The sequence below is a fragment of the Triturus cristatus genome, chromosome 7 (assembly GCF_964204655.1).
Source record: "Triturus cristatus chromosome 7, aTriCri1.1, whole genome shotgun sequence".
Taxonomy (NCBI): Eukaryota; Metazoa; Chordata; class Amphibia; order Caudata; family Salamandridae; genus Triturus; species Triturus cristatus.
This window is the reverse complement of record NC_140590.1, coordinates 304,888,158-304,901,935: the sequence shown is the minus strand read 5'-3', so window position 1 is coordinate 304,901,935 and position 13,778 is coordinate 304,888,158. Positions and strand designations below refer to the sequence as shown.

At 44.7% G+C, this 13,778-nt stretch overlaps 1 protein-coding gene across 4 annotated transcripts in view; it reads left to right on the top strand.

Moving 5' to 3' along the window:
• Positions 1-13,778, top strand: part of LENG8 (leukocyte receptor cluster member 8) — a 132,284-nt gene that overhangs the window by 78,308 nt on the left and 40,198 nt on the right. For all 4 annotated transcript variants that reach the window (XR_014966447.1, XR_014966446.1, XM_085616345.1 and 1 more), the window contains exons 8-11: positions 4,472-4,774; positions 5,156-5,293; positions 5,497-5,791; positions 6,493-6,594. Coding sequence is in view for 2 of the 4 variants with exons in the window: in XM_085616345.1 (XP_085472471.1) it covers positions 4,472-4,774; positions 5,156-5,293; positions 5,497-5,791; positions 6,493-6,594 (838 nt within the window). In the remaining 2 variants the exon portion in view is untranslated. The remainder of the gene's footprint in view (positions 1-4,471; positions 4,775-5,155; positions 5,294-5,496; positions 5,792-6,492; positions 6,595-13,778) is intronic.

Here is a 13,778-nt window from a genome sequence, read left to right as displayed (position 1 = left end):
GGACACTTGGCTGAGCAACGTTTCAAATACTTTAATGGTGAGACAGCACGAAGGTAATAGGCAGTCAATCCCAACGTTTCTGCTCTTGTTGAGCCTTGATCACGGGAGGCAATCTCATTTTGAAAACAACCCACGTGATTTACCCTTTTAACTCTGTGGGCCGTATACAGTGAGTGAAGACTGAATTTACGAACTGTGTTAGTTGGTGGACTTGGCTCTAGCGCTCAGGGAATGGATAAAATATAAGAAGTGGTTGTGCATTATGGTCATTCGCAAACAAGAAAGGACTGCGCTATTCACCTTTAAAACTGAAGATTTTCCCTGTGCGTGCTCTTAGTGAAAATACGGCCCACAGAGTTAAAAGGGTAAATCACATGGGTTGTTTGCAAAATGAGATTGCCTCCCATGATCAAGGCTCGACAAGAGCAGAAACGTTGGGATTGACTGCCTCTTACCTTCGTGCTGTCTCACCATTAAAGTATTTGAAACGCTGCTCAGCCAAGTGTCGGTGCACTGGCCGCCCTTCTTACTTCCACATTCCCATACATCCTGCTCACAAGAAGTATCTAAGGTTTGTAGTGGACGGACAACACTATCAGTTCAAAGTCCTTACCTTCGGAGTCACCACCGCACCCAGGGTATTCACAAAATGTCTTGCCGTAGTAGCAGCACACCTGAGAAGACAACACATCCATGTCTTCCCATGTCTGGACGATTGTCTAATAAAAGCCAAGTCCTTCAACCAATGTGTTCAACACACACTCACCAAACCATCCAAACAATACACAACTTGGGGTTCACGGTCAACTACACCAAGTCGCATCTCCAGCCCTCTCATATACACCAATATCTGGGGGCCACAATAAACACCTCCACAGCTCTAGCATATCCCAGGATAGCCAGCATACAAACTCATCACAAAATTTCAAGCCCAACACACTCTCCCAGCTACTCATAGCCATGATGGCATCTTGCATTTTTATTGTACCTTATGCAAGACTTCAAATGCGACCCTTACAGGAATGTCCAGCACATCAGTGGAATCAGGCTCAAGGACAACTTACAGATCTGGTGTTGGTAGACAGCCGCACACATCGCTCTCTGCAGTGGTGGAACACAAACTTGTCCAAAGGGCGGCCGTTCCTCGAACTTAGTCCACAGATAGTACTCATGACAGACGCATCACTCACAGGATGCGGAGCCCATCTCCTCAGACATACAACCCAAGGCAAGTGGACCACTCAACAAAAACTGCTCCACATCAATCACCTGGAACTACTAGCAATATTTCCAGCTTTAAAAACATTCCAAGTACATGTACAAAACAAAGTTGTCCTGATCCGGACGGACAACATGACAGCCATGTACTACATAGAAAAACAAGGAGGCACACACTCTCTGCAGCTGTCCCAGCTCGCACAGAACATTTGGAGATGGGCCATCCCACAAAATATATATCTGCTTGCTGAACACCTTCCAGGAGTTCACAATCAGATCGCGGATCTGTTAAGTCGACAGACACAACAGATTCATGAATGGGAACTACATCCCCAAGTTCTTCTACCATTTTTCGACATGTGGGACTAATCAGACACAGATCTGTTCTCCACACACGAAAACCCAAAATGCCCAACCTTCGCCGCCAGGTTACCACACCCATTGTCCAAGGGCAATGCAATATGGATGAACTGGTCAAGCAGATTTGTGTACGCTTTTCCACCACTCTTACTGATTCCACTAGTGGTACGCAAGCTCCAACAACAGTCTCTCAAACTAATCTTAGTTGCTCCCACATGGGCACGCCAACAGTGGTTCACAACACTGTTGGAACTCTCATTAGTTCCGCACCAAAAACTACGCCTGTCCCCATCCCTGCTAACGCAGAACCATGGAGAGATCAGACATCCAGATCCAGGTCAACTGGATCTGGCTCCTGAACTCCTAGAGTTCGGTTACCTTAACCTACCACCCTACTGTATGAACACCATTAACTCATTAACCGCTCAGCTATCTACCGTAGTCCTAGCACAGCACCGTGATATCCTCCCCGGATGAATGTTGCGCTTTACAAATAAAAATACAAATTAAAGAAGCCAGATGCCCTTCTACTAGAGCTTGCTATGCTGCAAAATGGAAAAGATTTGTCATTTACTGCACCAACAACCATATTGATCCACTGGATGCCTCCATCCAGAATATAATTTGCTACCTACTGCACTTGCAAAGATGTAACCTAGCATATTCATCCATAGGTTTACATCTTGCAGCACTTGCTACTTATCTGCAAAACAGACAGCACTTGTCACTTTTTAGAGTCCCTGCAATTAAGGCCTTCATGGAGGGCCTCAAAAGAATAATTCCTCTTAGGTTACCACCCTCTCCAGTGTTGAATCTAAATATTGTCTTACTAGGCTCATGGGACCCCCATTTGAACCTTTACATAAATGCGAACTGCAGTTCCTCACATGGAAAGTGGCTTTCCTTATTGCCATCACCTCTCTTAGAGTGAGATCCAGGCTTTAACCATACAAGATCCATTCTTACAATTGTATCGTAACAAGGTGGTTCTCAGGACAAACCCAAAATTCCTTCCTAAAGTCATCTCTCCTTTTCCTCTTAACCAATCAGCGGAGTTACCAGTGTTTTTTTCCAAACCCAGACTCCGTAGTGAAGAGGGCTCTACACACCCTAGATGTAAAAAGAGCCCTGCTCTATTACATTGACGGAACCAAATCATTTCGCAAAACAAAACTGTTTGTAGCTTTCTCCCCACCTCATAAGGGTAATCCCATCTCCAAGGCTGGGATTGCAAGGTGGATCGTTAAATGTATCTATGCTACCAAAAAGCGAAATGCACATTAACAATTCTCCCTAGGGCGCATTCCACACGTAAACTAGGGACTTCTATGGCATTCGTAGGGAACATTCCCCTAGAAGACATTTGTGAGGCAGCAGCATGGTCTACAACGCACACCTTCACTAAACACTATTGTGTTGACGTGCAAGCCTAGCAGCAAGCTTCTGTGAGCCAAGCTGTTATTAATACACTGCCAAACTACTGCAACCGATACAGGTGACCACCGCTAGGGGGGATACTGCTGTATAGTCCATGCAAGTGTGAGATCTGCAGCTCGTATGCCTCGAACGGAAAATGCTACTTACCAGTATGCATCTGTTCTTGGCATGTAAGAGCACCAGATCCTCACACGCCCATCCACCTCCCCGGGACCTGTAGCTGTTCCAGTTCTATCTTACTTAGACATACACACATGGACATCTTTTTCTTTCTACTAACTCCATCATGGCGAAAAACAATCTAAGGATGGAGTTGATGCCCATGCGCACTGCGTCCAAGGGAGGAGTCACCTATCTCGTGACTACAAAGACTTCTTCCAAGACAACAACAAAGTGCAAGCATTCGAGCCCAACACCAGATGGCGATCTAATGCAAGTGTGAGGATCTGCAGCTCTACATGCCAAAAACAGATGCATACTGGTAAGTAGCATTTTCTTTTCCACTGCGTTTTAAGCAGTCTGACGCATTTTCCTGACACCGCAGTAATTTGGTTGTTGAAAGACAGTTTTTTGTCTACCCAAATGCCAAGTTTCTTGACCTTGAGATTCGAGTCGGGTACTGGACCCAGCTGCTTCAGCTACCATGCAGTTGACCAGAGGTTTGCATGGCTGCCAGAGGTCAAAGCCTCTGTCTTTCCAGCGTTGAGCTTAAGACATTATCTTAGTACATCCTTTTGATGTAAAGTTCAAAAGAAGTGCCCCCACTTGTTGTTATAAGGTCTATGTAAACACCGGAGAAAGTGTGTGACACTGGAGTCTGCAGACAACCCACTAAGTCATATAAGCACTTTTCAGGTGCCGAATAGAACCTCTGTTCCATCTGTGTTGTGCATAGTCTGAGACGATTTAAGGCATAGGCAAAGTGGGCTCTGACCGAGAGCCCCAGCCTTTCAGGGGGCCCTGATACAGCCAGCTGTGTTCTGCTGGGAGTCTTCCCCTGATTACCTTGAATAATTCTTGAACAGATTGTTGTCAGTACCATTTTCCTTTAATTTAGTTTCAATGTAATACCATCTATTAGACATTTTGCAAAGAATTGTTTGCTTTTCAACACTATGCAATATTGAGTAAAAACATTTTTTAGATTTAAACGACCTCACATATGAGAAATGGGTGGGAGTTATAAAGATTTGCAATATTAGTGAGCTGCTGTATAGTCTAATATTAACACCTCACTATCCTTGAATATTTGATGTAGACACGTTTAGAATTTGGACCGGTGTGTCTGTGCACTGTCCATGACCTGGCCAAAGACCGCATAAAAGGGCTGAAATTGGATCATGAATCCAAAGCTGGCCTGAAGAGGGCCCCCCAAAATCCTTAAGATGTCCCTGTGCATAGTAAAGTAAATTGTGCTTTAAAAGTTGTTCAACTCCTTCATACTTACTCGTTTTAGATGTGCTAAGGAAGAAGCAAAAGAAAGCCCTAAGAAGAAGCGGTGGGAGCCACCATCTGTGCAGACACAGAGGGGTACAAACCTTTCACCTCGAGGCACAATAACAGTCACCCAGTCTCAGCGAAGCATCGCTTCGAGCACGGGAGGTGGAGCCCTACGCGGCCGTGGCGGCAGCTTTCCCACCAAGTTCGGCAACCGAAATGTCTTCATGAAGGAATCCAGCTCGTCTTCAAGCACTGGGTCCAGATCCCGGTCACGATCACGCTCTGCTTCGAGGTCGCCACATCGCCGCTACAAACGAAGGTAATTCAAAATGTCCCATGAGCCAGAGAACTTGAAGGGCCTATTTTGGTTCTAGACTAGCATGGCTGCATAGCTTTTAACTGTGCTTTGTTGTAAACAGTTAGGTAATGGACATTTTTCGAAAGGATTGCTCGTCTTTTAATAGCCTAAATTAATCACCCACTGTCTACCCTTCCTGTTTCCCATGGCTAAATGCATGTGTAGAAAGAATAGACCCTATTTTCATACACGTTTGGTGTAAAGGATGTATTTACTGATAATCCTCTGCATCATCCTAAACAATGTGTTTTGGAGGTGGACACTCATGAAATGCATATTATTCTGTGTTTATACAGGTTACTGTAATTCTATGTAACTAGTCATCTTGTGTTCTATTTGCAGCAATTCTCATTCAGACTCTGAGAGTGGCTCGATTTCTGGCAGCGAAGTTAGGACCAGTGGCCAGCGAAGCACCCGTAAAACCCGTGACTCAGGGGCACACATGGACCGTGGGCATGGGAGAATTCAAAGGGGGAAAAGGTATAATGCCATTCTAAGACAATTCTTCTGTAGGTCATGTGTGAATGAGAGCTTGAACACCTGAAAGAATGTAGTCTTGTTGAGTTTGTCTGTAAATGATCACATTTAGCGATGTAGTCCTCAGCTCTGAAAAACGTCAGTATAGTGGGTGTGGAAAGTTTTCCTGTTTATAACACGCTAGAACTATTGTCTTTGTTTATTAGGTACGATCAGCAAGTGGTGACCAAGCAGCGCAGCCGAAAGAAAACTATTTCTCTAGACTATGAAGAGCCAGAAAGAGATTTCAAAAAGCAGAAGCGAGCTGCCCGCTTCCAGCACACGCACTCCAAAAAGCTACGGGTAGAGCCACTTGTCTTGCAGATAAACAGCGCGGAACCCAGTAATTCAGATTCGTTGGACTGGAATGAACTCAAAATAAGTGGCACTTGCCAAGACATTACAAAACACTACCTGCGTCTGACTTGTGCCCCCGATCCATCAACAGTCCGCAGCGTACCGGTGAGTTACCAGCCCTCTCTCCATATCCGTTTATCCGCCAATCTTTCCAGCTTCAGCGCCTGATGTAAATACTAGTGGTTTGTGTGCAATTCTTATTTTAGACTGAGGAACGGGACGGGATTCTATGTCAGTTAGGGCTCTGCCGCCAGAAATGCTTTTTCAGTTGTATCTTTGTTTTGCTTATGTGCTACTGTGATCTATTTTCTGGTATTGGCTGAGAAGCTCCCATATATCAATTGGAGACACTTGATGTCAACTCTGTACCTTCCTTGATACCTTCTTCTATTCCTTTGTTGCTCTGCTTCATATGAAGCACAGTTGCAATCACGTTTCTTCTTTTCATGCTTTGGTTAACTTTGAATTGTTTTTCTCTGTGTCTTTGACCACAATTGATTCTTTCCATGCCTGCCAAGGGGTAGGGGGAGGTTTCTCATTATATTTCTAACTTTTCTCAGAGAAACCTGCAAATAAGTTATTTAATGATTTAAAGGACATAACTGCTGGTTATGTCAACTGTCTTGCAGCTGACCCGTATCTAGTGGAATCAAGATAGTTAATGTTGTTAGAAACCTGAAACCATGAATAGCAAGGGAAATTTAATTTCTAATGCTTCTCTTCTGAGTTGTTCTTTATACATATACTGTAGATATCGAACTCCTTGCTCTTCTGAAGACTTAACTTGCTTTGCTGTCCATCCATAGATTCTGAAGAAGTCACTAGTCATGGTAAAATCCCACTGGAAAGAAAAACAAGACTATGCCTTCGCCTGTGAGCAGATGAAGTCCATCCGGCAGGACCTAACAGTATGTTTATTTTTGGTTTTATTGGTATGGCAGGGCTTGGATCGATTCAAGTCTTTAATTCGGGTCTCAGCCATTCCCACACACAATGTGATTCTAGTTTGATTTGTTCAGCTGACTAATTGATTTCCATGGACTAGTAGCACGCCGCTCATGTGTGTAATGGAGTGCTAAGAAATAGACAATAGCAACTGAAATGAAAAGCGAAAACGCGTTGTAAAAGTTATAATGGGGCCACTTTGTTAATGGCTGTGGAAAGCTTAAGGTGCATAACCAGGGCAGAAACTGATGTAATGTCACTCCATCTTCCAGCCAAATGATCATTGCTAGTGATCTGGCTGCATACCAATGTTTGGAAATCAATTTTGAGGTTGAAAGTACTCCTACCTCCTAGTTCTCTCAATTCCATTCTTTAATTACCATGGCCACAATAATGGGACCTCAACCTCATTATATAACCAGTGCAGAGTTTTATGCGCTGATGGATGAATGGAGTAGCTCCCCCTTTACTTTACCAGGAAACAGGCCGTGTGTGAATGTTCACCAGTTCCCATTTTTCAGCTGTCTTTGACTAGCTCTTTGGTGCTTAGGGTCAAAATTCTTTATTTTCTTCTTGGTTTTCTTATTTTATTCCTTTGCTCCTTTCACTCTACATCTGTGACTTGCAACATGTTTATTTTTTTATATTTTAGCAGGTATCCAACATTCCCCCTGCATGTCTTGATTTGGGAATAGACCACCTACCATTTAATGGCTTGCTCTGTGACCACCTACCATTTAATGGCTTGCTCTGTGTGGCCATGCAGGAACAATCTGATAAATGACATGAAGTGTATGCAGAGCAAGGGAAACCCCGTATGAACATTTTCAGCTTCATTTCGAAGTGCAAGAGTTTGCAAAGGTTTTGTTCCATCACATTTAGTGTCCGCGAAGAAGCAACCAAGACACCATGTCAGAGGGGCACTCTCTTACACGTTTGAAGGGGCTCTCTTTTGACTAATGCATTAGGTAACATTTTGTTAGGTGAAAGCATCTGGGTAGCACATCTAGCTGTTTTCCGCACCCAGCTCAACCACAATGGGAGGGAAATGCATTGTAGGTAAAATACATGTAAATGACTCGGGAGGCTTCTTTCACTTTCTACATAACCGGTATAATCCCGAACGTTTTTTTGTAGCTCACTTGTTTTTGTTATATGAATGACATTGATGCCTAGACAATACTCCAGGTTTGCTTTGCATTGTTAGCAAACAATAGGGTCTCTTTCTCTAGGATACTGGTTCCAAAGCATTACTTTAAACTAACCATCTATGTTACTAAGGATTCATCTGAATCAAAGTAGATACCCCTAAATATAGTCTAAACCTTCTGCATAAAAAACGTCTGTCTCAAGACCCACTACCCAAACATGATGCACATTCACGAATCCTTTGTAACTTTCTTGACGGCTAGCTGGCCGGCCATTTTGGACCACTAGGGGTCAGTTGAGGGCCCAACAATTCCCTTAAGTCTTAACGCCAGTGGGAAAGTAGACCACTGTCTTTCCCACAGTTGAATTACTCGTGCAGGGCCTGGTATTTTTAGGATATTTTTTTGTGATACGTTTTCATTGGCTAGGCACGCGCATGTACCAGGTGAACACCTAACAAAAAAGCTTGTCACAGTGTCAATGGGTTGACCACAGCTTCGTTTAGCAACATCTTGGAACCTTAAGATCTAGATTGTTTGTTCACACTTTTCCAGGTTCGTGATAATCTTCTCAAACCAGTGGCACAGACACTATTCTGGGACAGCTGGCAAAGGAGGGTAGGTAAAGGTACACTGAGGGTCAGGAAGAGGACTGTCTTCTCAGTCAGCCGGGCCTTTGCGCTCATCCCTCTCCACATGAGTGCTGTCTAGCATGTTGGCTGGTTCTGTCCGTGGGTCAAGCAGCAGTTCTGCATATTTTTAGATTTAGGCCTAGCCTGTAAGTTGATTGGCTGTCACAAGTATTCATGAAGAGCTAGAAGAGACCAACACCTATCCTCCTCTTGTGGCCAAAGACAGATTGCCAGACCACCTCAAAGAGTATGCTCTTCTAAAGTCCAAAGACTTCTTCCGTCCCAAGGGAAAACTTAACCCTCCGTTGCTGCTCCGATTTCCAGAGCTTTAGGTCCGGAATCCACACTGAAACCAGATTGGGTAGATTTAGATGGGAGATGGCTATATTCCAAGATGGGAAAGACCAGGGCAATGGCTATGATTCTGCTGCTTACCCTGCAACTGTCACTTTTTGGTGTTTTACTCCTGCCTTCTCACTTCGCATCTGCTTGGGGAATAAATGGCACTTGATAAACTGCTGCAGCGTGACTGGAGCAAAGGCTTTACTGCAGGACATATTATTTCAGGGCCCTCTGTGTGAAAGTCTGTTCTTTGCTGGCTCCTTCCCCTGTTGCATGCTGAGCCTCTTACAGTGAAACAGACTCCTTGACTGTTTGCAGCATATGCTTGACTTCTCTGAGGCCAGAAGTGCCAGGGGAGGGCACGCTTCGTAAGACTTTAGTTAAGCAGGCCGTTTTTTCTTAACTTTATGCAGAAGCAGTAGTTCTAGTTTGATTTATTGAATTCCTGAACTCCGTTTAAATGTGTGTAGAAATGATTGCTTGTAGATTGTTAAAGTATTTTAGAGATGTTCTTGTCCAAAAAATCAGATTTTGAGAAAGGTAGGGAACTGCAAGGCTCCAATAAGCCCACAATTATATAATGGCCTCGAAAGAAAACTAGCATGGGCAAAGCAAATGGGTCTCTCCACGGATGACCAAGTGCCTAGCTACGCCACTGCTTGTAGCCATGCTGAATAGCGTCACGGCTGAAAGGTACGTAAAATGTGTTATGGCCCTGCCTGCGCTGTATAAAGCAAATAGTGTGGGGAAATTCAGTTTTCAGACACTAGAGCAGTGGTCTTCAAACTTTGTTATATATGACCAAACTTGATCAAAATATTTTGGAGTTACGCCCCCAAAAACCATTGAAGGGATTGATCGAGACTAGACAGCAGTAGATTTATAGTTAGTGAAACTTTTGAAACGGAGGTAAAAGGGGGTGGGAGACAAGCATTCATGTTTGTTGAGACCCTAGCCTGTGCAGTTAACTTGGCAGCAAATTGTTTGCTATTGGGATGTTGATTGAGCACTTAAAGCATGTGTGCTGTGAGCGTATCATCTTGGCAACAAAGCAACAATGGCAAGCAGTAAGTGAAAATAGTAGTAGGGCTTTAAATGGAAATAGCAGTTTTCAAAGCCTTCCAAAATCTAAAATGATCTTAATTTGCTTAAGTAAAAAGGGGCTTTGGCTTGCCCTCACCTAGAAAGAGATGTTCCAGAGTTTTATGGTAAAAACCAAATTTAACACTTCAGCAACTTGGAGTTTGCATTTACTCAATCGAAAATGCAAGTAAACTATTTTTTATGTATGTACAATTAATAGTTTGGACAGATTCCCTTGGAAACTAAAGTCATAGTTCTGAGATCAAGGTGAAATATAATGACCTCAATTCTAATACGATGAATATTTGGCAATTTTATAGAGTAAAACTGGCTTGTAGCATTGCATGGACCTTCCATGAGTGTGCAATGGCAATTAAACAATGTATACAGTGACCCAACGTGAATGGCAGACCCATTCATGGAGGACTGACTTCAAATTTACGCAGTGCTTTACGTGGAAATATACAAGTGCAGGTACCCTATACCAGAATCCCTGCCTGCTTTTGTGAAATGCTGGTACTTTCCAGTCAAAAGTATTGCACCTGTGTAAAGTGCTGGTACTGTCCATTTCAAATTAAAGTGCCAGCACTCTGTACCAGCCCACTTGAAGAGCATAGCTGCCAAGTTTCACAGGTTCATGCGTGATGTGGTGCTTCAGTCCAGGGTTTGAGATCTCGCCTATGCAGCGCTTGTGCTGTCTCTTTGAGACATGGTATATTTAGGATAAGGGCATGAAGCTCCGCCACTTTCCACCCATCCTTTTAATTGGCTCCTGTCCCTGTCCTATGTAAATATTGGTTTATTCATTGGTCCATATGCTTAGTAGTCACTGCTTAGTTCCGCCTTTTCTCTTCTTGTAATCTCCCATTAGAACATCCCTTGTTACATGTGGTGTTCTCTTCCAGGGGATCCTCATCAATAGTCATAAGCACATGAATATTCCCGCCCATGCGCGGGACCCTGGAAACATATAAAACATATATGTAGATATAGATATAGATATATATATATATATATATATATATATATATATATATATATATATATATATATATATATATATATATATATATATATATATATATATATATAAAACACACAAATGCAGCCTTCCTTATACCACACAACGCTGAGCAATGTTGTAAGAATTTCCCTTACATATAAATACAATTTCAATAAAGCAGGGAGAAAAACACATTTGAAAACTGCTTTAATGCACAGCAGAAATCATAATCCTGCAAAGAGGAATGAAAAACATTGCCAGCACATAGGCTGCATTGCAGAAACATCGGTGTAGAAAGCTGAAAAGCTAACCCACCGAAACACACAGAATAAACTAGCACCGTGCCTTTAAGGCAGCCATGACCCCTAGCTTCTCATCATGCCTCAGGGGTGACAGGTCAGTTGTTCTTTCCGGCTCTTTCTGTCAGGACCCTGGTAACTTCAGCTGTTTTTTTCTAATTTCTGTCAGAAATTACTTATTAATTTTGGTCAAAAACATTTTTCTTCGTCTTTTTGTTGTTGGAAGTACTTCCCTACTATTTTTGAGAGAGTTGAGCATAATTTTCCAGTCAAAAATGCCCTCTCTTTGACTCTTGCCCTTCCTGTGGCAAGAAGGCTAAAAAAGACTCCTACCCTGTCTGTATTCTGTGCCTTCCTTCTGTTAATGCTGTTAAACCACGTCGAAGGATTTCTCCATCGATTTGTACTTCGTTGGGGTCTCCTGCACGCTCAACGTCTAAGTCGAAGTCTGTTGGCTCCAGGTGTTCGACGTCACATCATACAACGTCTAAGCACACGGAGAGGTCGACGTCGGGGAATATTACGCTCTAAGGATTCACCAGTGATGGTGACTCAGTCTGTCGGCGTCGAGACACTCCATCAACGTCGCATCGTTCATCAAGACACCGATCACGCTCCAGAAGTAAGAGAGTCCTCTCATTCTATTAGGAGCTCCCCCCAGACGCTCTTGACGTCACACAGCTCTTCTGCTCATTCACCTGAGCATCCAAGAACCTCTCCAAGAGGCTCAACAAAGAGACCGCGGTCTCCTTCAATCCACCTTTCGCCCAGATGGCTTCAACCTCTCCATCACTGGCATAAAAGAACCCTCTGGTCATGCCCTGCGGCCTACGGACTATTCCAGTCCACTGCACAGATCCCCGTTACGTCTAGTGCAGGAGGTGGACAGGCCCCCCCACTACTCGGACCAGAGAACACAGATCTCCTGAGCATAGGTCAACTCATGCTCATCACAAGAGACGAACACCATCTTGGTCCTAGTCTTCGACACGCTCATCCAAAAGGGACTACACTCCTACCCTTACGGATAGCCCTCCTTCTAGAGTGTCACCCATCGATGTTAACACCTTTCACGATGTCCTTGCTAGAGGAGCACAAAAGCTGGGCATAGCCATGTCCGCTCCTCAGACCACTAGTTCCATCTTTTTCGTAACTCTCAATCAGAGATCTGCGGCTAGGCAATTGCTTCCTCAAGTCACTGGTATCATTGAACCGGTAATGTACATCTTTCTCACTATGCTCGTTTGATAGACTGGTCCGGGACGTATGCATACACTTTTCCGCTCCTTCCTCTCATCCCGAAGGTGGTGACCCAGCTCATCCGATCCATGACGATGATCCTCATTTTTTTAAAGGAACAGTGGTCCCATGCAAGTGATTAAAAAAAGTTATCACAATTTCTACAATGAGAGATTGGAATACAAAGGAGCAATCAATGCAAATTTATGAAAGAAAATTATGTTCGAGGCATATGAGCTGCAGATTGTACACTTAGCATAGGTCGCCATCTGGTGTTGGGCCCGGATGTTTGCAGTTTGTTTTTCTTCTTGGACAGTCTTTGGAAGTCACGAGTTTGGTGACTCCTCCTTCGGTCCGTACTGCGCATGGGCTTCGGCTCCATCCTCAGATTGTTTTTTTCCGCCATCGGGCTCGGATGTGATACTTCGTGCTCCGGCTTCGAACTTCTACGGTTCCAGCCTCGACGGAAAATCCTCGATTCTTCGAGTTCCTTCATCATCGTCATCTCTCGAAGCGGCACTTTTCTCCATCCCGTACATCGACACCGGCCTTCGGGCCCTCCGCGACTCCGGTCCCGGCCGATGGAAAGGACTCTGTTCAAAAAGTGCCCAAAATGTGGGTCTAAATTTCCCCACACCGACCTCCATCAGGTGTGTAACCTTTGCCTCTCTCCGGAACACGAGGCTAGAGACTGCCCCGCCTGCAAGTCTTTTCGATCGAAGAAGACCATCCGAGATCGAAGAGCTCGACGCACCATGGCGCACTCATCCTCGGCAGCTCCACCGGACATCTTCGGAGACGACGCCGAAGCTTCGGGGCAAACACACACCGAGCAGGAGGAAGACGTCGTCAGCGCTTCCGAGGCCGACGACTCCGACGTGGAGGACGTTACACCAGCGCAGCGGGCCGTGAGTACTATGCCCCCTCCCACCCCCGCGCCGAAAACCAAAGAGACTCAGGTTACTCCCTCGCCTGCCGGCCTGGGCAAAACCAAAACCAAAACTTCGATCACCCCACCTTCGGGCCCGGTGTCGAAGCACCCAAAGTCTCATGGCAACTCGGGATCGAGCCAGCCAACACCCGGTGCCGAAAAACAGCATCCGGCACCGAAGACTGCAAAATCCAGCTCGACTCCGAAACCACCGGTGCCGAAGCCTGGACACTCGGTGCCGACCAAACACAAACACAAATCTGTCGGCACCGACGCTCCGGCGCCGAAACATCATTCGACGCCGAAACACCCGGAGACCTCAAAAAAGCATGGCGCACACAGACCATCGAAACCCCCGGTTCCGAAATCACCGGTGCCGACAGACGAATCGACACCGTTGGCTCTGTTTACACCAGACCCTTTACAAAAGACTTTGTCCAAAGATCCAAAGACTGGGCTTTTGACTTTAA